Source organism: Rhagoletis pomonella, unplaced genomic scaffold (assembly GCF_013731165.1).
Source record: "Rhagoletis pomonella isolate Grant_MI unplaced genomic scaffold, Rhpom_1.0 Rhpom_scaffold_00013, whole genome shotgun sequence".
Taxonomy (NCBI): domain Eukaryota; kingdom Metazoa; phylum Arthropoda; class Insecta; order Diptera; family Tephritidae; genus Rhagoletis; species Rhagoletis pomonella.
Window position 1 is genome coordinate 20139518 of NW_023458567.1, and position 24780 is coordinate 20164297.

General features: G+C 34.7%; 2 protein-coding genes across 5 annotated transcripts in view; one reads left to right on the plus strand and one right to left on the minus strand.

Annotated features, from left to right (window-relative positions):
- Positions 1–3942: 3942 nt before the first annotated feature.
- On the minus strand, positions 3943–5954 carry LOC118748260 (Meckel syndrome type 1 protein homolog). Its single transcript, XM_036482635.1, has one exon. The coding sequence runs from the start codon at positions 5709–5711 to the stop codon at positions 4200–4202; it is 1512 nt and encodes a 503-aa protein (XP_036338528.1). The 5' UTR covers positions 5712–5954; the 3' UTR covers positions 3943–4199.
- Positions 5955–12539: 6585 nt separating this feature from the next.
- The window catches only part of LOC118748946 (protein rhomboid-like), a 74268-nt gene continuing 62027 nt past the window's right edge, over positions 12540–24780 (plus strand). The window contains exons 1-2 of one of the 4 annotated variants that reach the window (XM_036483705.1): positions 12540–12619; positions 13155–13393. In XM_036483705.1, the coding sequence (XP_036339598.1) occupies positions 13160–13393 (234 nt within the window). In that variant the 5' untranslated portion in view covers positions 12540–12619; positions 13155–13159. The other 3 variants (XM_036483706.1, XM_036483707.1, XM_036483704.1) reach the window with 3 other exon arrangements.

Below are 24780 nucleotides of genomic sequence, written 5' to 3' on the forward strand. Positions count from 1 at the left end.
ACCCACTATTTTGTTTAGCTTGGAACCATCTGTATATAAAACTGCCGACCCTTGGTTTAAGTCTGCGGCCCCTTACCATTCGTTCCTATCTGGGATTCTTATGGAGAATTTGTTGTCTAAACAGGGTAGAGGAGTGGTATAGTCTAACTGTCGTAGATTATCCGGTAGAATTTCAAGTACTTTTGCGTGTCCGAATCTGAGGTCTCTCCACAGCTGGATCGTATTAAACCTGACCGCACAGCAGCCGGCCCAAAAATTGCCATAGAGATCCACAGGTAACACATTTAACATTATTTCCAGAGATATGTTGGGTGCATGCAGCCGTCCTCTGTACCCGTTCCACCTTGGCTCTAGACAAAGTATTGTTAAGCGCAGGCCATGGTGGTCCCGTAGAAAAGGATGGGTCTTATCACAGCTGTGTGCATTCAGTGTACTATATGTTGTTTTATATAGTTATATGACTACTATTTATTTTTCCTAAGCTTTGCTTTGATACTTTGTAGCAATGTTGCAAACAATACTCAATTCTTAATGTTATTGCTGCAGTCCTCCGAGCAAGCCTATTCGGGTAGATGGGTTTTTCGCAGTAACCAATGAGGATTTTATCTCATGGGAATTATGGTGGCCTGACTGTCGTACTCAAGGATGATATCTATCTACAGATTTTTGGTGAGAACCACTGCTTGGAAGATACTGTAACGTCTAGAAGTGGAACTAACATGTTTAGTCCTGGTCCAAAGATGGCAATTGCTATGCATTTAGGTGTTTCCAGTACTCGATATACTAATGTGAGGAATGCAATAGGGAGTATATTACAATATATATTGACATATGTCATCTCGGGGTGGATGGGGCAGGGGTAGTTGCGCGTGTCCATGCACCATTATGGTTGTTTCCATAAGAAGGTCTGATTTTTTAAATATATACTGGCTAGGTTAGTATAAACATTTCTGCGTAACATGGTTTTGCTAGGTGGCGCCAAGGTCGAGATATTTCGAAAAACCGTATTTATGGTCCCATTGGTTTCGAATTCGGCGTATGTAGTTGAAACATAATAAATCATAGATTTCCAAAAAAAATTATCCTGAAGTTTCGCTGAAGTCAAGATGTATAGTATATTTGACATAAACTGCATGTTGCATTTGCGTTGAAAATTCATTTAAAAGCAAATTAACAAAAACATAACGATGGGAATTTCACACTTAGGGTTGTAAAAGACAATTGAAATAACTTGCGTTCATTCTAAAAACTCTAAAAACAACTAGATTTACTCCAAATCATATTAAAACAAGTTTCATGAAAAGAGCCATCCACAATTCGGGGAGTTTTGCGATTTTGGAAGAAAAGAAAAAATCAACTTCCATTTTTTGTCACGTAACAACACTTTCTTTAATTGTTAATATTTAAGGACCATGTTGTTCGATTGTTTTCATTTTTCGGTTAAATATATGTAGATCTAATTAAAAGAAAACAAATGCTTTTCCTTGTTCGTATCTCACTGAGACGTACGACTGTCACGTGTGCGACGTATGGAAATACCCATATATCACTCTTATTTGCTTGGCTGGCTGTTCTAGGTTAGGCTCATTTCGTGGTCAGACTTTTTGTGAAGTAATATTCTGCGAAAGGACTATTAAGATATATCTAACCCCCTTATTCTAGACCCCGAATTTTCGTAATTCGTAAATCGTGCAGCATTGCCAGCATTCAGTTGTTTTTCGAAGACAGCTGAATGAAGGAAAACAAAGTGGAAAGGAATTAAAAAAACACTCATGAAACGCTTATTTATAGTAAAATTTTTTGATTTTACATATTTTGAAGGAAACGATGGATTCTATTGCATTTGCAATTATAGCAGCTGAGTAAGAGCGCGCTGTGGGAATGATTTCTCAAAGATATGCGAAGCTGTCGGGCATAGTAACCATGGGCGCATCTACGTCAGCTTCTAGTTGAATTGTTGAACGACAAACCAGGGCTCGAATCGTAACTCCGTTCACGCATCGAAAACGATACGAAAGAAAATTACGTGATATGTTAGGCAGTGTAAGCTGAATGAGACAAGGAGTACGTTCACGTATGTCATAATTCGAAAAATGTATTTTTATGTGACGATACGACGTACGATATCGTACGTGACGATTCGAGCCCAGAACTACTCCTATGCCTGAAGAACTGGTTCTCAATCTAGTTAATGCAATAACAGCTTCTTCCAAGCCATTGAAAACATGCACTTTGTTAGGTCCACCACCTGCCTTAGGCCGCGCTTAGGGATTATAACCCTTACTAAGTAGAATTCTCCTTTCTGTGTTTCCGGAGAAGAGGGGCTTCCGCATGTCAAAGGTATACAACACTTCTGGTGTTATTAATAACCTAGTGCTCGGAAATTTGAAACATTTATTTTAAATAAAATTTTAATCCTTTGATTACACGTGATGTTAAAGTTTTTGGATTCGGGTTATGGCATTACTCATAAATTAGCAGAACTTTTAAAAACTTTGCGATCTGTTGAGTTTAGATTTTGCTTCACATTTTCTTAAGTTACATTTCTATTGCACTGGTACAAACTGTTATGCGAAGTTATGCAAAGTATGCATAATCAGACCTTTACTCGTTCGTTTTTAGGTATGCGTACGTTGTCGTGTCTTCTCTCCCTCTAGCAACGGCAAATTGTATATGTTATTCCGTCCGTCAACCTAGGTTTACGCTGCGTCGTTGAGTGCCCGTGCTATAAGGTTTAAACACTTCGACGAGCCATACTATTAAAACCCTCTAGAGCAGAGGTGGGCAGCTTCGACAGAGAATTTTTGTAGTGTGCGAGAAATTGATGTCATTGTGTGCGTGCGAACAAGTCGTGCGGTTGAATGAAGTTTTCGCTGCCTTCTAAAGCAGCGCGTGTATGTATACGCGAATATGCCCGCTGGGCAGGCGCCGCCCAGGTCTGCTCTAGAGAATTATCTGGGTCGGGATTCAAAAACCGGAGGAGGCTATCAACTCAGCGGAATACATATATCTTTTTATGTATGTTACTGCATAACTTTGGGCCGCATTAGCTAATTTATATAATACTGTTATAAAAGGTTTGTTCATCGAGCAAAAAAATTTGTACGAATTTGTACGAATTATCACGATTTTTGCCCAAATTGCGTTCGTGCAGACCAAAAAATTATCCAACACTCAAAAATTGTGAGAGCAAAGTGACATTCTCTTGGAGAGAAGTTGTAAATTCTTCTGGAAAAAATTTTGCCAGCAAGAATTTGCAAACACGAAAAACATGTGGTTGTGGCACATGGTTGCATTTTTGTCTAGAATAATTTGAATAAATTAGTTCGTTAAATTTAAAAATTTATAAACACGAGCGATTTTTTTATGAAAAAAGGAAGTAAATAATTGCTGATATAATTAATTTAGTTAATTCCAAAGATTTGAACTTAACTCGGCTGAAAAAAATTGTATTTGCAATCGGAATGCAATTGCAACCAGAGTCGATTTAAGAAACCCGACAGCTAGTACGATGAAGAAATTGAGATGTATGTTAAAGAAAGTCAGAACAACAAGAAATATACATGTATATTCTGTTTTTGGCCATCCGAAAGAATTTTAAAAATTCTTTAAAAAATGTTATGTTTGAAATGCAACCGTGGACACCAGCTGGCATGGAAACTTGCAAATTCCTGCAAATTTGCGTTCGTGCAGAAATTTGCAAGTTTCTCAACATGAGAGAGAATTTGAGAGCATTTTTTCTTACTCTGTAATATTTTGAGTGTTGGATAATTCTTGCTGGATTTTCGACGAACAAACCTAAAGGTGGTTCCTCAGAGGAAGTCCAATACTAATGTGTTTTAGACCCGATCATTGCATCATGAAGAAATTGACGGTACTCTTAAATTTGTATGTACATATATGAGAATTGAAGTCGGTTTTGTTATTTGCTTAAAAATTACTTGTTTATTTACAGTTGCCGGTTCCAAAATAGTGTTTAGTTATATTACAATGAACAATTCAGGAAATGCTTAAGTGTGTACACCGTGTGTCCCGGCTGGTGTCGCGGAGTGAGAAGCTAGAATTATAACTGCGGAATTTCAGTGCTCCTTGCAAACATACTTTTCGGATGCCAACAGTGAGGTCTCCTTTCGACTTATGCATGTATATTTTTGTTTGCGAAATCTTTTATTCAATTTCTTCTTTCGAAAAGTTATAAATCACTTTAGCACCACCGCTTCGAGACGTCTGCGCGCCTCTCGGTATGCGAGCATTATATCATCCAGTGTCATTCCACTCGTTCTATTCGGACATGGTTGCAGCAATTCACAGTTACGTTGCGTGAAACGCTGACAAGTGAGCTCAAGCTCTCCGGTGCTTTCCATACGACAACCATAGCGGCATTGCATAGGCTCATCATCTTCATTCGTATCTGTGTAGAAGCGCATGTAATCAAATTTGCGCCGACCGCCAATCAAATAGCGCGAGAATGAGTCCAGTAAGCTCTCAGCAGGTCGCAAACACTGTAGCTTCACCGAATTCCAGCCGGCCAGCAGAAATGTAGAATAGTGCGCATAGCCCTCGACACGCTCACGCTCCCAGCTGTCGATGGAGATGAGTTCAAAGTAGATGTGCAGCAGATGCGCCGTATTAAATTCCTCCTCGCAAAGCACCGTCAGTTGCCAATTGTAGCCAAAGTAACATTCTCCATTGGTGTAGCTGGGCGAACAACCGTGCGTGCTGGCGTGGAGAAGACCCTCTTCGAGTAGCGTATGCGGCGGTAATTGTATGTGGTAGCGTGCGTGTATGTTGTCATAGCTGAAACCGCTGGCCGTACGCAATTCAAATAGCAACGCAACGCGTGTGGTGCGCTTTGGCGGCATTGCAAACAAATCGCTTAAATCACGCTCCTCCTGCCAGTGTGTGGCCAATTCGGGTAGCTGCAGAAATGGTGCAGGATTTGTAAGGCGTCTGCGCTGCGAGACGTTATGCACAGCGTAGGCATATAGATGTCTATAATCCGTATCGATTTCGATATAGTAAGGATTCACTTCGAAGTCGTTGAAGTCGGGATAGATGCGTAATTGACGCATCTGCGGATGCCAAGCAAGCGAGAGTAGTTGTGTGTCGGGGGTTAGTGCGGCGTACACATACATTAGCTGTAGTGGCTCAGGGGCAGATGCAAGCGTATTGGAGTGTTGTTCAGCGCCGCTTCCAGTCGTCACATGGTCAGAGCCATGCGGTGTAAAGTGATCTTCATGCACATAGGTAAAAATTTGACCCCAACGCGATTGCGCTCTCTCCTCCACCTTTCCCGACTTCTTCTGACGCTTCTGACGTTTCTTTCGCTTTCCCCGTTTGCTGACATCGTTTGAAGCCGCTCCACCGCTTGAAGTTTCTGTTGGCACATCGTCCTCTATAAGCCATTGGTGATACTCTTTATGGGTTTCGGTCACACAATTCCGTGCATCTTTATACAGCTCAGCTTCACTGGGGCTAAGTAGTTTCTGCTGCCACCGGATGCGTGTTACGCAGATCACATTGTCCTTCTCCGACTGTTGGTGTCGTTCTCCTTCCTTAGCAGCACTTTTGTTGGTGTTATTGCGACTGGGCTCAAATTTTGGTAAAGTTAGCAGCGAGTTGATGTGGCGGAAATGCACATCAAATTCTAGGAACTCAATATTGTCACGAATGTTGTAAATGCCCGTGTGTTTTGGTAATTTGTGAAACATTTCTTATGCTGAAGCAAAATTTTAGTGTTTTCGTTTGCGATTATTTGGCGTTCAATACTTTGTTTACAATTTTCTGCTGTTTGTCTGCGTTTCCCATGGAAACGGATTTTTCACAGTAGCAAAATGTCATGCAGTGGAACTCTAGCGTGAGAAATATTTCGCATTGTTCTAAAATTCAGTGGCTGGATAGCGAATGGTGGCGCTTATTGCAGACTATCTAGCAATCAAATCCCCCGCGTAGCGTTTGTGGCGTCATCAGTTGTAAAAAGTGTTAAGTTCGCAACGATAGATGGCGCCGTCCAGCGAACCGTTCAGCTTTCTAGCCCATACGGATACCAAGAGGTGGCGTTATTGGCAATGAAAATACTTTGCCACCCACAGAGGGCGCCAATATGACTTAGTTACATTTGGAACGTAAAATTGTTTGGCTGAAAAATAAATCCATGGAATATCACCACAGCGCGATTAACATTTCAAGAAGAGTTAACAGAGAAAAATGTAAATTTCTGTTATGATAATGTTATATTTGTTGCAAGTGTCTGGCTATGTGTTGCTTGGTTGCAGGTGAATGCAGAAACGTATTCATGTATATTTTTTTTATAAAATTAAATAAATTAATATAGTTAAATTATATTAAATGTACTTTTATATTAGTTACAATTACTGATTTGCATTTCTGCAAAACCATTTGTTAAATATAATTTATTCAGTAGTTAATGTTGCTAAAAACTTAAAAAGCATCTGTTAAAGTTCGCTTCTTGTACGAGTATTATATTATGTAAATAGTAAAAATGCATGTTAGTTAAAAAAAATGATAAAATTGGTTTTTTCACATACTCACTTTAAAGATGGACGCATTAAAAAAAAAATTTACAAAACAATGCTCTTGTTAACTTCAAAGTTGTTTTTGAGTTTTACTGCAATACTCGTAGATATTATTTGTAAATAGGTAATAGTTCTGGAGTAAAATGCAAATCCATTTCCCAGGCATGCGCATATGGATGCTTGTAGTACATACAGACGCGATCAACTAATTAGCAACGAAATTCAAAATGATATTGTTTACAAATTATGTTTATTTATTTATTTTTAATAATTTCCTTTAAAATATAATTCAATCTATAACAGAAACCACAATAATAAAAGTTTAAAAGCTTGCACAATTTGCAAAATAATTAATCAAACTTCAAAAAATTGTTATAAAAATTTAAAAATTTTTAGTTAGAATATTTAGAAAATTTTCGGGTATGCAGCTTTGTAGTCCATTCAATCAAGTACACTAAAGTCCAAGTTTCAAGTTGTTAAAGATTACCGTTGATTTCTTAGAATTTTTTTTTGTGGAGGGTGTTCGCATTTTCTTCCATATAACACATAAACCAATTTTTTTTTTGAATGAAAAATAAACAGCAACACCCCAACAAAAAAATCTAAAAAATCAACGGTAATTTTTAACAACTTGAAACCTGCACTTTCTTATAATATAATTGAATGGACTACAATACTGCATACCCGAAAATATATTAAATATTCAAATAAAAAATTTGGATGACCATTTCTTGAAGGTTGATTCATTTTTTTGCAATTTGTGCAAGCTTTTAAACTTTTATTATTGTGGTTTCTGTTCCAGATTGAATTATATTTTAAATGAAAATCATTAAAAATAAATAAACATAATTTGTTGATGGCAGCTGAATGTATGTATGTATGTACTTACATATGTAAATATGTACCCCATACACATACTCCAAAATCATTTATTGATAACGTTCTTGCACCTGCACATAATATTACATATATGTAAGTACATACTAACTTTCTTCTTATTTGGGGCTGACAAACTTTAACTTAAGAGTCGACTTTATTTCGTCTACTAATATGCCCCAATAGTTTTGGAGTCAAATGAAAATGCATTTCCCACGCATACATATATGTATCTATATGTACTACATGCTCCATTAATTGACAACGTTTTTGCATGCATATATAAGTACATCCATACATACGTGCATATTGCTGTCTAAGTACCACGCACATATATACAAATGTAGATATGTACAACTCACGGCAGCATACATACACACTTACATAATTACGCGCATATTCAAATACAACAATAACTATTTCATTCATAAACGCATGCGCATATTTCTCAAGGCCAAGTAAATTCATTCATAAAAACAACCGCAGCACATCTCCCCGCAAATTCATCACCAACAAGCGCAACTTTGTCAATCCGACACAAAAATTCTAAAATCTTAAAATGAAGAAATCTCGGCCAGCCAAGTGAAAAGTGGCAATTATTTCTCTATAACCAGTAAAATAAGTTATCTCGAATCTTGGCAATTTTTGGTAATTTTTGGTAATTTTTGACAAAACGCTCTATTTCTTTGTTCCATACCAATACTTCAATCATTAACTAGTATTTTAAAGTGTCATTTTAATAAACATTAAATAAAAGTGTACGTTTTCTGCAGGAAAATACATTAATTTTTTTTTAATAAAATCAAAACTTCTAAAATCACAAACATATGTGGTTTTATCGGAAGTTCACAGATGTAACGTGGCAACTTAGCTCGTTTTCACATTTTTCGGTCCGAAATTGTAAAATGTTTGTCCATGACGCACCACGATTTTTGTACAGGTGGGTCAATGTGCCTTGAACACCATTTACATATATACAAAAAAATTATTTTATTTATTTTTTAATATTAAAAATTTCTATACTTCAAAGCGTTTATAAAAGTATATTTACATATATGCACGGACGATTTTTAATATTTTTCATCCGTAAGCAAATCTTCAGTCCCTGCAAAAAATTGTGCGACTAATCTCTAAAGAGAGTATTCCGAGATTACTCTCAATCGGGTTCAATTGGGCATTAATTGGTCTCAGCTAGTCTCATACGGGTACTAATGGAGGTCAATTAGTCTCGACTCATCTCTTATCGGTATAATTGGAGATCAATTAGTCCCCAACTCATCTCTAACGGGTACTATTAACGATTTAATGATATGTACGCACTTAGTCAATGAAATTTCATGTGGGGCGTTGGCACACAGAGAGAGTATTCGCCTAACAAAACTGAGCACCTCGGTTCGAATCTCAGCTGGCTCAAATTTTTATTTTTATTTTTTAAAAGTGACTAGTCGCTTTTTATACCCGTTTGGGTATAAAGGTGAACAATTAGTCTCTTCATAGGACATGCTCGAACAAAAGCGATCAGTTCATTCCATATAAAGAGATCAAAAGTGGTATTAGTCGCATGCTCCTTTGCGATTGCTCCCGGAGTCATCCCGGATTAGTCCCATTTTTTGCAGGGGTACCATAAAAGATTCAAACACATCAAAGTACAAGCAATGCAATGTCCAAGCTAGTGCTACTCCACTGTACATGTGTATATGAATGTATGCATGTATGCGTGTAAAAAATGTCAATTCCAGTTGGTTTTTAACCCATTTTGCGGACATAGTTTTTTTGGTTTCAGCTGGTTCCAACTGTTAATGAAGCACAATTTTTCTGGTTAATCTTGATGAAAGTTACATGTATCGTCGAGAACATGGTTACATGCATAATTTTAAATTAATTAATATTCTTCTCCATATAAAATGTACGAATATGGCTTTATTAAATGTAAACTTATGCGAAAACCTAAATATTTCGTCAACCAAGGGTTAATTTTGGTGGCGTCGTGGCAATTCGCAGAAATTTAATAATTTGTCTGTGGATGGAGGACGGCGAGGGGAAGACGAAAGCAGAACAATCGTACATATGTATGCACATATTCACATTTATTAATGCATACATATTTATTCGTTTGTCTTTTTGAATATATGAAGAATTTCATATATGTAGTGATTTAGAGATTGGAATTTGAATGATGTACTGTGGTGCGTATGCTAGAGGCGACGCGACTTTTTGGCGTCTCGCCGTTTGTCTTGGTTCAAATCCCGGACGGACCAAGTAATAAATTTAATTTTTTTTTTTTTAATTGTCATATCCATATTCGATTTTAAATTTTACTATTAGCTTTATTTAAAATAATATAAATAACGCATGCATAATTTCACATAATCGCTCAAATTTGCCAAAAGTTACTGAAAGCTTTATTGTAAATGTTTTCACTAAAATATTAGTTATTGGAATTAAAATTTTATGCGAATCCAATTTTTATCCCCATTTTTAGAAAGCGCAAGTATGTATACGTTCGTTCCACAAAAATTATTTCATAAGTAGTTAATTTTAAACACAAATATGTATGTAAACTGGCAAAGTGAGTGCATCCTGTTTTTTGTTTAATATTTGCAATGTTTTTAAGTTAAACTTTTATGTTATTTTCGACGGGAATTGCGGTTTTATGCATATAGCAAGTGCAATTTGTAAAAAATAGCGATAATTTTTTTTTATTTGTTTGCAAACGGTCATGCGCATTTTATTCTACAAGAAATTCCCTTTTATTTGGTAAAAAGTGCAAAAAGCCGTCAGCAATAAAAAATCATTAAAAATCAACCCGATTTTTTAGCCGCTTAAAACTTGATCTGGTTCCACTAGAATTAAAAAACCAATCTATCTGCGTACTCAAAATTTTTCTAAAATCTCAGATTAAACAGGTCAAAATTTAGACGAGAATTCGTTGAATTTTTCTATGTTCTGTGTAAAGTTTGAAAGTTTGACTTATGTAGTTTTAATTAAAGCATGAACCACATTTTTATAAAAAAAATAACAAAAATATTTTAACTGGAAAAACATTGCAAATATTAAACAAAAAACACCATGCACTCACTTTTGATTGCCAGTGTACATACATGTACATATGTATATGTGTAAATTTTATGCAAAACTATAATTTTATTAAATTGTATTTGCATCTTCACAAAAAGAGAACAAGTTAAAAAATGTAACAAAAATTACAAATTAATAAAAATTAGATTTGCCATATGTTCGTTTATTTGCTCGCAACACGAAGAAGAGCAGATTTTATGTTGCTCAACATTTTATTATGTTATAACATTAAATTCAACAGAATTTTTACATTTCGGCGTTGAACTTTTCTAACGCTGTTAATTTTTCGTCCGCGAATAGTTTCCACTTTCAGTTTGCACCTTCTCTATAAATGTGCTTTTACGCGTAAGCAAAAACAGCCCATAAGCCTGTTATTAATTTGGATCGGCATCCCTACAATGACATTTTTCATGCATACAAAATACTCCAATGGTATTTTGAGGCTTTTTTCGAGAAAAAACGCGTTTTTTGGGCTTATAGTGCTTTTCCAAACGAAAACTGGCAACACTAACTGCAATGAACCCAAATACATTACAGTAGATACACACGACGAGCATATCCGCGCACATGTGCGCCAACATGCTGGCTGTCGTTTGCTACAGACGGCGAGCGGCTCATAAGTGATTTTGTACTCAAAGCGTAAACATGGAAAGGAAAGACGCGGATGATGCAATTGAAATACTTATGACTTACAGCCAGTTTCACCAAACTATTTAAGTGGAAATTAACTTTAATTTAATTTTTTATTTAAATCTCATTTTAATTATTTTCAGTTTCAATAAACTATTTATTTAAGTGAGTAAAAAGTGGTTGTAAAACAGACTAGGACTAGCTTTCGCTTTCATTTGTACTGAGAGCTTTTGAAAGCTTTGGCACGCTGTGTTGTAAAAGCAGGGCTGGTATACAAGTAAGCAGCAGATGCACAATGATCAGGTGATTAAACGTGTAACACCTCTGAGTGTGGTTATTCTGATTTAACTTTTATTTAAGTGCAGAGCATAGGTCACTTAAATCAAAATTAAAATTGATTGGTGAAACCGAAATTAAAGTAATTTTCACTTAAATAATTTGGTGAAACTGGCTGTTAGGGTTTTTTATGTATGTGTTACTTAAATTTATTTATATTTTACTTATATGTATGTACATACATATACATATAGTAATTTAGCCTCATTTATCAAAAATTCAATTAACGCACATGGCTTGGATGCATTTATCCGCGATGTGCACACAGCAAGCATCAATGCGATGCTCGCAAACCACGCTACAAACGACGAGCATGCTCGCTGAAAATCAAAATTTTTAGATTTTTGGCGAGCATGCTCGCAAACCGCCCTACAAACGACGAGCATGTGGGCATGTGCGCGGATATGCTCGTCGTGTGTAGCTACTGTAAATGGATACCAAGCAGCATTCGGACTCTGCTGCAATTGCAGTAGATCGTATCAATTTTGAGCAAAATTTAATGTTAACAAAGAACGTGGATAACAAAAAGGGACAACTCGTTATAATTGTGGCAAGTGCGCAACAGGGGCGTGCCTTCTCTTTTCATCCAATTAAAAAACGCACTAGGGAAAAACGCACTATCGCCACAATTATAACGACTTGTCCCTTCTTGTTATCTACGTTCCTTGATGTTATTATTAACCGACTTGACTTCACTGAAAGAAGATTATCAACTCGTCGAGTTTTTTTAATGTATGTTACCGCATAACTTTGCACCACGTTAACCGATTTCTTTAACTCCTTTTTTTCCATACTAATTTGGTTTACATCTTTATACCTAAGAGGTTTGCAATTTTATATGAGGATTGAACGAAAGCACATGGATCTCGCTTTATGAAAAGGCACAGCAACCCAAAGTCGTTATACAAATAACTAAACCGTATCCTTTGTTTTTAGTAAAAAATGTACATATGTATATGTTTGCTAATAAAAAAAGAACCCAAAATCCGCTGCGAAAAATTTTGTGCTACTTTCTTTTTTAAATTCAGTGCGCTTCGAATTATTGTTCTCCGAACCCTGATACCGGGCCATTTGATGAATCAGCAATTCATTCAGTCGGTTGTTTGCGTTTATCGTGAACGGGTATTTTTTTTAGTGGTTGTCTAGTGCAAGGTGTTTTTTACGTTAGTAAATTTTATTTTGTTCTCTGGTTAGGATAATTACTACATGATTTAATTGTATATAGATTTTAATAGTCGATAAAATAAAAGTTAAAAAGTTTGATAAGCATTATATTAGCAAAACTGTAAGTTAGAAAAAGAGTATATCAGTGCTGTTTATTTTGTGTGGCTAGGAAGTCTAATTGGTGAAGAGAAAGCGTTTCAAAGTGAACAAAATTGCGTTTTATGCTTTTACATTTTTGTATAATAGGCAATAATAAAAGATATACAACATTTGTTATCGCTGTGATAGAGGAATATAAAACTAAAGCGCGGGAAATATGTATACTGTACATACTCATAAAATAAATAGAGTACTTGTTAAAACAAAATATAATATATTTGCTTTGAGTGCTACTTCTACCGGCGAAATCCTCTTGAGTTTCATCACAAACAAACCTACTAAAAACACACCCATAATTAGTACATACTAAACGTATGTGCATACTACATATATTAAACTGTTTTGTTAATTTGCTATTATAAATAATTTGCGCAGATAAAATGTCTGGTCCAATAACGAAGCGCCAACAGTCACAACGAGACGTGGAAAACGGTCTATATCCACAAGTGCCGTCGGAACGAGTACAGCAAGGTCAAAAACCGACACCTTCACGTCCACCGCCACGACGACAAGACACAATTGATATGGAAGTTATCCCTTTAAACCGTACTCAATCAGCGCCAGCGGGCGTTGAACCGGACGATCGGCGACGGGCACGCCGTATTTTCGATAATGTAAGTTTACCTTGATTGATAATTATTTAGTTGGGGAAATCTTTAGCTATTTGTACAACGATTTAGGGGTTAGGGCTGGAGGGGGAGGGGGCGTGGCTCCCCAAACCCCCCTAAACGAAAGAGGATGGACGCCGCTTTATGAAAAGTCACCCCTCACCCCCCTCCACCCGTAAAGATCCCTTGGGAGCTGTTTGAAAACAGCGGAAAATTGGATTTTTTCCAAAACGATTATAACGCTCAGTACTCCTTTCTCTGTTGCCCAAGAAGAGGGGCTGAACACCTTTTGTAGAGAGCACCTTCTTGCGTAGGCGGTCTTCGGCCGCACTTAGGGATTATAACCCTCACTGAGTAGAATTCTCCTTTCTGCGTTGCCGAAGAAAAGGGGCTGAACAAATTTTGCAGAAAACAACTTTCTGTGTAGTGGACACCATCGATAGTTGATGATAGTTTTTTGGGTCACTAATGATTGTGCCGATACTCATTTTTTTCGATAGTGCGCTGCCATCGATAGTCTCGATAGTGCGCTGCCGTTGATAGTCTCGTTAGTGTAGATGCATTTTTTTAATTTGAATGCAGTAAAAATACGTAAAAATTACGTTTGAAGTTAATATGAATTCATTTATTTAAATAACAAATAATATAATAAATTGCAGGATTTCATGTTGCTGAATAACCTCGCTGATTTTTGACAATTTTTTTTTGCTATCAGTGTCACACATTCTCTTCCATATAAAAACGAACTTCTTTGTATAGAAGAAAATGCGTGACATTGTTTTCTATTCTAAAATTAAAATTTAAATACAATTGCATACCAAACATTTTTCTCAAAATTCATTTTTTTTTAATTGTTGCACACAGTTCGAAATTGGGATTTATGTACATGTTTTTCGTTAGACAATAAGCTGGGCTTTTTTTTTTAATTAATAAGCTTTAAAGAAAAAAAAAAATATGTTGCGGCACTATAAATTGTTCATTATTTTACTTAAATTCTTGTTTATTTACTTATAAAACTTTAACATTACATTTATGATTTTATGTGGAGATTTTTTCGTACAAAAAGTTAAGTTAAGCTCTAGATTTCTGTAAGAGTTATTACTTATAATGAAATACATGCTATATAAACATATCTATAACAAACACGCTACCTTTTACATTGTGAGTTAGCTATTTGTCCATATTTTGTTACACTATCCGCACGAGTATTATAAAAAATTTCACACAAACGCGTTTCAATATAAGTAGATATGGTACATAAAAATCATACATAGATATGGCAATTCCTCGATAGTATCGATAGTATCGATAGTATCTAACTTCAAATATGGCCGATAGTGGTCGCCATCGATACTTTCGATAGTGCCATCGATAGTTTGCCACCACTATTCTAGATATTCGGAGCTAAAACAGCACATTAATTGCATACATTTTACAAATATTTATTTTATTTTGTATCATGAATTGCATATATGTAGAATGATTGACTTTTGAGGATTTTCTTTTAGGTACTTTAGGGAACTTCCATTTCCTCTTGCGTACATAAATCTAAACTAAAAATTTATTAAGTTTAAAGTGATTTCAAATCGACTGTTTACTGGAAGATCGACCTACATATATATTTCGGCAGCCAGTTCGAAAACGCCCTATCTCAGAAAACTTTTCAAGAATGCCCTACTTCAAAATTTTAATTGAAAAACGCCCTATTTCAAATTATTATAGAAAAACACCATATCAAGAGAACACGCCCTACAGAATTCGGTTCAAAAATGCCCTATCTCAAATGAAAATATATGTATTCAAAATGTGCTGAGGTGCGGCGTTTTTGAATCGGCAGCTGATAAGTATAGGCGTTTTTGAACCGAACTCCGAAATAGGGCGTTCTTGAAAAGTTTTCTGAGATAGGGCGTTTTTCAATCAAATTCTGAAATAGGGCGTTTTGAAAAGTTTTCTAAGAAAGGGTGTTTTCGAACTAGCTGCGAATTTCTCGGAAACCGAGTTTCCACCAAAATTAAATATGGTGGCCCTTAAAAACACCTAAATAGTTCCTAATTCCTGAATAATATTTACCAGTGTTAGACGAAATTAATTAACGTCCTAGCTGACCCAGGTCGCCAAAAATTGATAAAAATTATCGAGGAATAGATTCTTAAAAAAGATTTTGAGTACGTTCATTTTCATGATTCAATAATTAAAGGTTTGCTCACTAGTGACATTAGAGTTTTGACACTCCCTTAACTCCCTTACAAAAGCTTTGCACACACACCCGAACCCCCACACAGTGCCTTGCTAAGGAAGCCGATTTTGTCAAGGGAGAGCAAGGAAACTGTTTTCTAAGCAAACCTTTTATTATTGATTCATGGTTAATTTTCTCCATATAAAAAAATTGTCGAGCATACTTCGTAAGGAAAAACGTAAGTCCTAGCTACTTCAAACTTGCACTTTAATGTACTACAATAATATGGGTTACAAAACTGCATACTCAAAATTCTTTCAATAGTGCTTGTCATAACTATACGACACCCGCATATTGAAAAGTTTTGACTACTTATTTTATTATATTTTTATATATTATATATTATATATATTTTTTAATTAATCAACGTTTTTACGTTTACACATTACTTGCTTATTCGATATGCTTAATTTGTAAATCTCTTTAAATTTAAAATATAATGGGGCATGTTCATCGTCGAATCAAAGACGAAACTAAAAATAATTTCGACTTTTTTGGCAATTTTTTCTTAAAAAAGTGCTGTCATAGCGCTCAAACTATTTTTACTTTCAACTTTGTTTTGACCATGCACATATCCCATTATGTTTTGCGTTGAAACGTAAATGGTGTATCTATTTTCTATCTTTTACTATCTAAATGATATCTATATAAATGACTTCCCCTGTTTCATGCTTTTTCCTAGTGATTACAATAAATACACACATTGTTACTGTTATTATATTTTATCGCGTTTAACTTAGTTCTCAGTATAGCGAATTCATTGATAAATCTATCCTCGAATCGAAAGGACTTGTTCTTCCTGATTATATTGTAGCCTAAACTTAGCTAGTTTTAATAAAATTAGCTGGGGAAAGACTATAAAAAATTGGCCACTAATGGCTTAAAATGTGGTCATCAATGCATTATGTCGAAGTCTTCAATGGGTTAAATTATTCATAATTTGCATGATAATAAAATCAAATTAACTTAACAAAATAATAATAGATTGGCGCTTACACATATGTTAGTGTTTGGCCGAGCTTCTTCTCCGATTTGTGGGGTGCGCTTTGATGTTTTCACACAAAGTGGAGAAACCTACAATTTTACGCCGACTCCGAACGGCGATTGTATTTTTATGAGAAGATGTTTTTCATGGCAGAAATACACTCGAAGGTTTGCCATTGCCTGGCGAGGAGCGACCGCTGTTAAGAAAAAACCTTTTTTCTAAATTTTTGACCAGGTTTGAACCCAGGCGCTGCGGAGTGGAAGCGCGCACTGCTTACCACTACACCACAGCGTCCGCACTTAACATAAAATAATTTAACATTACAAAAAACTGGGTCACCAATAGGTTAATGGATGATCAATAACGGGTTAAGACGTCAAAAATTTACTCTTAAAAGGTAGTTCAAGCGAGTCTAATGGAAAGAAAATGATTTTGAGCACCCGCTTATATGGGGCGGCCCCCAGTGTGCGTCGTACACATTTTATTTAAGTTTTTGTTTGATTTTCCCATTTAATGTATTTTTTTTAATAGCATAAAGGAAGCATTGATATACATATGTATGTGCACTTGAACAAACTGGAACAAAGAAAAACCTAAAAGTAAAGTTAAGCAAACCGTCTGTAGGTTGATGAATCATAACTGCATTGAGGCAAAATTTAACCAGTTGCTACAAACATATGTACATACATATTCCTAACCTTCCTCCATTTTCCGCATTCTCTTTCTTCAATAGTCACGTTGCTTTGTATCACTGCTCCCACCTCGTCAGCGGACTCTTCTTATCACGCCAATAAACTGGTGCCTGTTTTAACGTTTTGTGCATATCTATGTATTTAGTTACTTTACTTGTCAGTCGCTAGCTACACCTGTTGCCACCCTTACACTTACCTCAATCACCCGGCAGCTTACTTTACTCACTTGTTCTCCGTGACGCTAAATCATTAATGTGTTTAGTTTCTCAACGTAGCACCCTTGTGGCCCCGGTTCTTTACTGTTTTATTATGTGGCTTTGGCTTGTTGGGAAGACCGCTGTTTGCACAAATTTGATATGGAAGTATTAATTGCATAAATATCTACATATGTATGTCCATACATAAGTACTCAAACACTCGCTAATAAATACATGATATTTTTAGACCTTTCATGAACATAGAATGGTATTGTAACTTAGGGCCAAAATGATCAAAACATCGAGCTTAGTCGATTTAGCCATGCCCGTCTGTCAGTGTGAACGAAAACTAGTCCCTCAATTGTGGACATATCCGACTGAAATTGGTAAGCGAATACCTTTTTATAACGTTTTTTGTCGGAACTAGGGGTGCCAGATTAAAAATACCGAAAGGGATATGAACAAATTGGTGGTTTGGGGGGGGAACAACTGAGAAAAAGAAAGGGTTATTTTTCAGGGGACAAATAAAACTAAATACATACATAAAGGGTTATTTTTCAGAGGACAAATAAAACTAAATACATAAGTACATACACTGCCGGAACAAAGTATTGGAACAGCAAATTTTTCACAATATATGCAACACTTTTTATTCTAATATTTTTCCGCCAATTTTGTATAAAAATATGGTTCATTCAACAACAAAAAACATAGAAATATAATTCCTAAACTTTGTGCAAAACTCGCAAATTTTCAACTTTTTAATCAGATTTTTTACAATTTTTTAAGTATGCAGTTTTGCAGCCCATTAAATTCTAGTAAAAAAATGCAAGTTCGGAGTTAATCAAAAACCGCATTGATTTTTGAGAATTTTGTTTTTGTTGAAGGTGTTTTGCTGTTCTTCCATATAAAGTATTTTCGAACAAATTTTTTGTATGGAAGGGACTGCGTGAACAAAATTGCCAAAAATCAATTCCTAGCTACTTAAAACTTGCACTTTATTAAAATTATTAATTATTAAAATTGATTGGGCTACAAATCTTCATACTCAAAAAAATTCTAAAAAATCTGATTAAAAAGTTGAAAATTTTCATGAAAATTTGCTGAATTTTCGCGAGTTTTGAACAAAGTTTAGGAATTATATTTTTATGTTTTTTGTTGTAAAATGAATCATATTTTTATGCGAAATTAGCGGGAAAATATTAGAATGAAAATTGTTGCATATATTGTGAAAAATTTGCTGTGCCAATACTTTGTTCCGGCAGTGTACATGTTTTTCACAAAAAATTTATCTATTTCTTTATTGTACACAAATAAGAATTCTGTGTCAATTGAGCAAAACCAAGTTACCAGGCATGTTCTGCAAATTGTAGGAATTGAAATCGGTGCCTTTAACAAAACCTGTTTTGGAGATTTCTTAACAAAAATTACAAAAGTTTGGTACTTAACCTATTTATAATAGTCTTGCAAAGCCCTTGCACGGTGCACGGATTGCACGGTTTGCAAAGATATGCTCACCGTTTCATGTTTTTTTTTTCATTTCACATTCTCACTCGCCGCCTTTTGGTATGATTTGCTTTCTTTAGGAATTTTCATTGAGTTAGTATTTCGAAACCGGTTAAGTTTATGCTACTTTTAATAAACGAAATAAAACAACTAAAAAATAAAAACTATAGACGAGACAACCATCATCCCGTGCTAATTAGAAATTCGTGAAATGCTTGCTTTCTTATACTCGCATTTTGGCCCTTTTCGTTGCTTCTTTGATATGTTTTATTTACTGAAATCAGTGTTAACGCACTCAAATAAAATATGTTTTCCCATACGACAGCGCGTGCCTGTATATAAAACTTTCAAAAGTTCCTGCAGTCTTGACGTAATTCGATTTCTAAGAATCAACTTTCCTATCTATCTGCATTAATTTATGATAGTTATGAGCATAGGTGATATGTGCACAAAAATACCCTTTAGGAAATTCAACATACTTAATGCAAATGGTACGTAAATAGCTTGGAAATAACTTAATAAAAACACTTGCATATTATCTATGACTTTATGAATTTGGAGTGACTGCCCTTGCCAGTGAGTAGCAATACTTTGCCATGTACGGGAATCAATAATTTATTGCGGTTAATAATCGCTTTAAAAATTGTATAAATAAGTACATATAAGTAATGGTTTGTTTTAAATAAACCACTAAATGAACGCTTATATACATCATATAGCCCAAGGCGAATTCAGTTCACTACCGCTACGCAAAAGAAAAAACATGTATTTTGTGTATATGGCGTAAACAACTACAGTTACGTTACTTTCATTAACCTTTTGTGTAATTTGTATGGTCCTTGATAAAGCAGGAAGGCTACTGGACAAGTTATCCACACCAGAAAATGCGTGGAAATGTGAATAAAAATAAGAACTGACTTCCTGAAAAGTTATTTTACTACTTTCCAAATGTATCTAAAATGGTGTGTTTGTGCCGAATGTACTTTCAAACTATATAAAGGTACGATTTTACCAACTTTTCCATCACTGTAGCTAATCGAGCAGCTGACTGCTGACACCAAAAAGCGGTAGCTCAATTAAAAGGTTAATTGACTCAATTAAATTTCGGCCAGAACTTAATATAAGGCAAATGTGATGCCACACATAGTGGGCCGGACAGTGGGGAAAACTTACTTTGTTAAAAAAAAAATCAATTTTTAAATGTTCCCTATTTATTACAAAGTAGGGAGGCAAAAATATCACAGCTAAACGACCAAACAGATAAACTTAATTTTGACCTCTAGATTACGATGGCGTTTTTAGAAAATCCGTATCACGTCAAAATATTGAGAGACTTTCACTTTGGCTTTAACGAACAACAGCTTTCACAGCAAAAAAACGGTGTTAAAAACCCATTCGTACAATAGAAACTGTCAAAATATGCAAACACGTGCGAGAATGAAATTAAAAAAAAAGAATCCAAGTTTAGGTCCAAATAGTGTACAAATTAATAAAATTACAAAAAATTACGAAATAAAATATGAGTTATAAAGCAAAACCACATATCTGAACAATCAGTTGTAAGGGAGCTATATGTTTAAGTGAACTGATTTCGATTATTTTCAGAAATAGTTAAGGTAATATCAAAAAATAGTAACGTGCAAAATTTTGGTAAAATAACTTTAAAACTGAGGGAATTATTAACAAAAAAGTTAAAATTTAAGCAAATTTTCAAGTACAGTTATCGCAAAAACTGGAGCAAATTTGGCAAAACGGTGGACGCCATTGAACTAAGAAGGTCACAATTAAGTAAGATCAGCTATCAAAACCTTTGCTCAAAGAAACAGTTCAAAACCTCAGCGCAGTGTTTTAAGCGACGAAAATTTCACCGTCAGAGCTCTAAAACTTTTCTCCTAAATATCACAAAATTTGGACGTGGTACGGATTTTCTGAAAACGACATCGTAATCTAGAGGCCAAAATATAGTTCCATGTGATATTTCAAAAGTTTTAAATTTACCTACAGTGTTATTGAAAGAAAATAAAAAGAATTATTTGGTATATAGGTTTAGGGTGGATTTGTGAGATTTTTTCAGGACTATTCGAAAAAGTCGCAGCACCTACTTTCCCAAATTGTTTGTTTTAATTTGGTCGATGTATTTATATAATAGTTACTTAGGACCGTTAACTTATCTGTTTTAAAGTATAGTTAAATCGTTAGTTAAACTTAACTACAGAACATTTCTTGTAAAGTTTTTCTAGTTAATTTTAACCAATGATTTAACTATGCTTTAAAATAGACGCTTTAACGGCCCTAACATGATTAAATGAAATCCAGAAAATTTGGTGCATATTAATACATGGCCATTCAGCTTATAAAGATGGTAGGTAGCAGCTATATAGCAGAAAACTTCATAGCTGATGGACTGACAGGTGACTTCTCCATGAAAAAAGATTGCTGGTTTACCTCAGTGAAGTATGAACGTGAGTCTTTACACGCAAGCTCCTTCTGATTAATATATGTATGTAAAGTCGAGGCTGCGGAAGAAGATTTTAAAGCTAATCATTGCTCTAGTTTCCATACTCAGGTATTTGAAATGGAGAATGCCCAAATCCGATTCTTTAGCTTTTAATTAGTAAATGCACCTTTCACAATTATGTACTTAATCGTTTGACGCAATTTCTTTGTACATAGAGGCTTGTGTGACCCCTCTAGGAAAGGGAAACATTCCTTCATGCATGCTATAAAGTTTCCCAAGAAACATGGAAACATTCCATTTTATTGGACAGTTAATTTCGTTTTTAAAATATGATGTCATTAGTGGGAAACTTTTCTAATCGCTGTCTATGCAATGCATGGTGAAACTTTTTTTCAAAAAGTTCTTGAGCAAACTTCCCTTTCCTTTCCTTAAGAAGCGAAAAAAAGCAATATTGAATCAAAAAGTTTGCTTTGTTTTCATGAGCAACGAAGAGGAATTTTTCTACATTACCTCCAAATTAAACTTTCCTCGAGGGAATAAACAAAATGACTAATAGTTGCTGTTCGTTAGCTATCACTGGATTTATTTTTAAAACAAATTACATTCCTTCTGTGAAAAAACCAGCAGTGAATTGCGATTGTGCGCTATTTGCTGAATCAGGTGTTGAAATATTTACGGGAGTGTGTGATTATGCTTTATTTGGTAGTTCAGTTAGCAACAAAATGTTTACATTATCGTACAAAAAGTGGTAGTCCTCCTTGCGTACATATGTACATTTGTATGTACATATATTAGAATGCATCACGAAAAAAGTTGCGGCCTTTCCGCCGGGTTTACAAAAGTTATTATGTTTGAAGACGTCCGTCCACCAAAATATTTCGGAAAAATATTAAGATTTACGTGAGCTGGACCGATTTGAAAATACCTCCAAAAATGGAGTTTTTTGTGAATAAAAATAGTTTCTTAAAGAACTTTTTGAAAAAAATCCCCTCAGATTATAAAACAGTTTAAGCTTAAAAAATCTGCATAACAATTTTTGCAACGGAATCATAATAAGAAGATTTTTGATAATTTTTTTTTAGCTTTTTTCAAAGATTGATTTAAGAACAAGTAATTTTTAAGCAAAAAACACAACCGACTTCAGTTCTCATATAAAAAATTAGGAATTATTTTTAGAAATTAGTAAGGGACTACCCTTGAGATACCACCTTTCCGACAAAAAAAAAGCGGAATTATCGAAATTGGTTCACGTGGTCCAAAGTTATGCGGCAACATACATAAAAAAATTAAAGTAAAAAATATTCCGACGAATTGATCACCTCCTCCTTCTTTTGAAGTCGGTTAAAAACTTGAATAACTGGGTCAAAACTATTTCGATTTAGACTTGTGCGGTATCAGTTGAAAGGTATTTTCTCACACTTTTTATTTCTACGCAAAACAAACTCATTCACGTCCCATTTTTATTTATTTTTTTCAAATACCGACACATCTTAATTCAACTTGGAATGACCCTCGTTCATCCTACCTTTCTCTTTCATACTTTGAATGGTGAGAAAATACCTTTCCAATGATACCTCATAAGACTAAATCGGAATAGTTTTGGTCCAGTTAGCCAATCTTTGAAAAAAGTTAAACAACAGTACAAAAATCTCATTACTATGATTCCGTTGAAAATTTGTTTTAATTATTTATATACAGATTTTTTAAGCTTAAACTCCTGGCGAATTTATATAAAGTGGTGTTACTAGATCAGCTGATTTTGTGTGTCAAATTCAAAAATTTTGTTTGCAGTTTACGCCGCCAAAGCAAAAACAGAATATGTACATGTAAATTTTTGTTTTTGTACTCCTGCTATCACCCTATATTAACTCGCCTTGCTTACACTGTTTTGTCATCTGAGGGGATTTAAAAAAAAAAAAATTCTTTAAGAAACTATTTTTATTCATAAAAAACTCCGTTTTTAGAGGAATATTCAAATCGGTCCAGCACACGTAAATCTTAATATTTTTCCGAAATATTTTGGTGCAAGTCTTAAAATTTAATAGATTTGATAATTCCAATGGAAACGCATTACCATTTTTTTTTTTGTGGGGAGTGATGCAGTCTAATGTATGTATATACAAGCAATATGTGCTACATACCTGCATATAAGGTGTATTGTGATTTTTCGTTTACGTCCCGATGACGCGTAACTTGTGCTTAGCTTTAGACAGTTTCATCAGGTTTTGAAATTGAATTTCTTGACTTGATCACTGCATCACACTAAATTGTAATTTTTTCTAACTAAAAATGGGCAATTGGCCGACTTTTAATTCGAAAATGCAACTTCCAGTTATTTGGCGATACAAGTAATGATGCTGTACAGTGGTGAAAAATTATAAATAGGGACGCGACATTTTAACAAGTTTTGCAATTTTTTGTTTGTTTATTTAATTTTTATGCTTTGTACAAAAATTAGAAAGATTCGAAATTGTTGAAAGTGTTTGCATTTAGTGCATATAAAAAAATTATGCGTCACCCCGTCAACAAAAAAAAAATGCAAAAAATCAACGGTATTTTCTATCCACTTCAAACTTGTACTTTATTATACTAACTGCACACAAATTTTTTTCAAAAAATTCTGATTAAAAAGTTAGAAAATTTGATGCAATTTTGTTGAAGCTTCTTGAATTTCTTGTTTTCTTCTTGTTTTATCTGGAATTACATAGTTACGAGGTATACTTTCAATAAAATAATATACATACATTAAATGAAGAAAAGAAAAATAGTCAAAACTTGTTAAAATGACTCGTAACTATTTTTATTTTCGCCACCGTATGTGCTTTGTTTGTATCAGATTATAGTTTGTAATCGAAATATTAAAGTTCTATATTGGTTCATTCATATATACATGCATACATACATACTTTTCCACATACAGATGTATTAGTTGTGGGAAAATTCCTTTATGCATACTTCAAAAAAAAAAGAGAGGTTATCAATTCGTCGGAATATTTTTTTTATTTATGTCCATATGTTACCGCATAACTTTTGACAATATTAACCGATTTTTTAAAAGGAGGGTGGTACCTCAGACGTGATCCCAGACTAATTTGGTTTAGATCCGACCATTGGATCATGAAGAAATTAACGATACTCTAAAATTAGTTTGAAGTCGGTTTTGTTTTTTGCTTACTTGTTTTTAAAAGCGTATATTTAACTTACTTTGTATGAATGTATGTAAGTATGTATGTTTGTCAGTGGCAAATCTTGCAATAAATTTTTAACCAACTTCCGGATGACCTAGAGACTTTAAACTTCACAGTTGGCTCAGAACTAG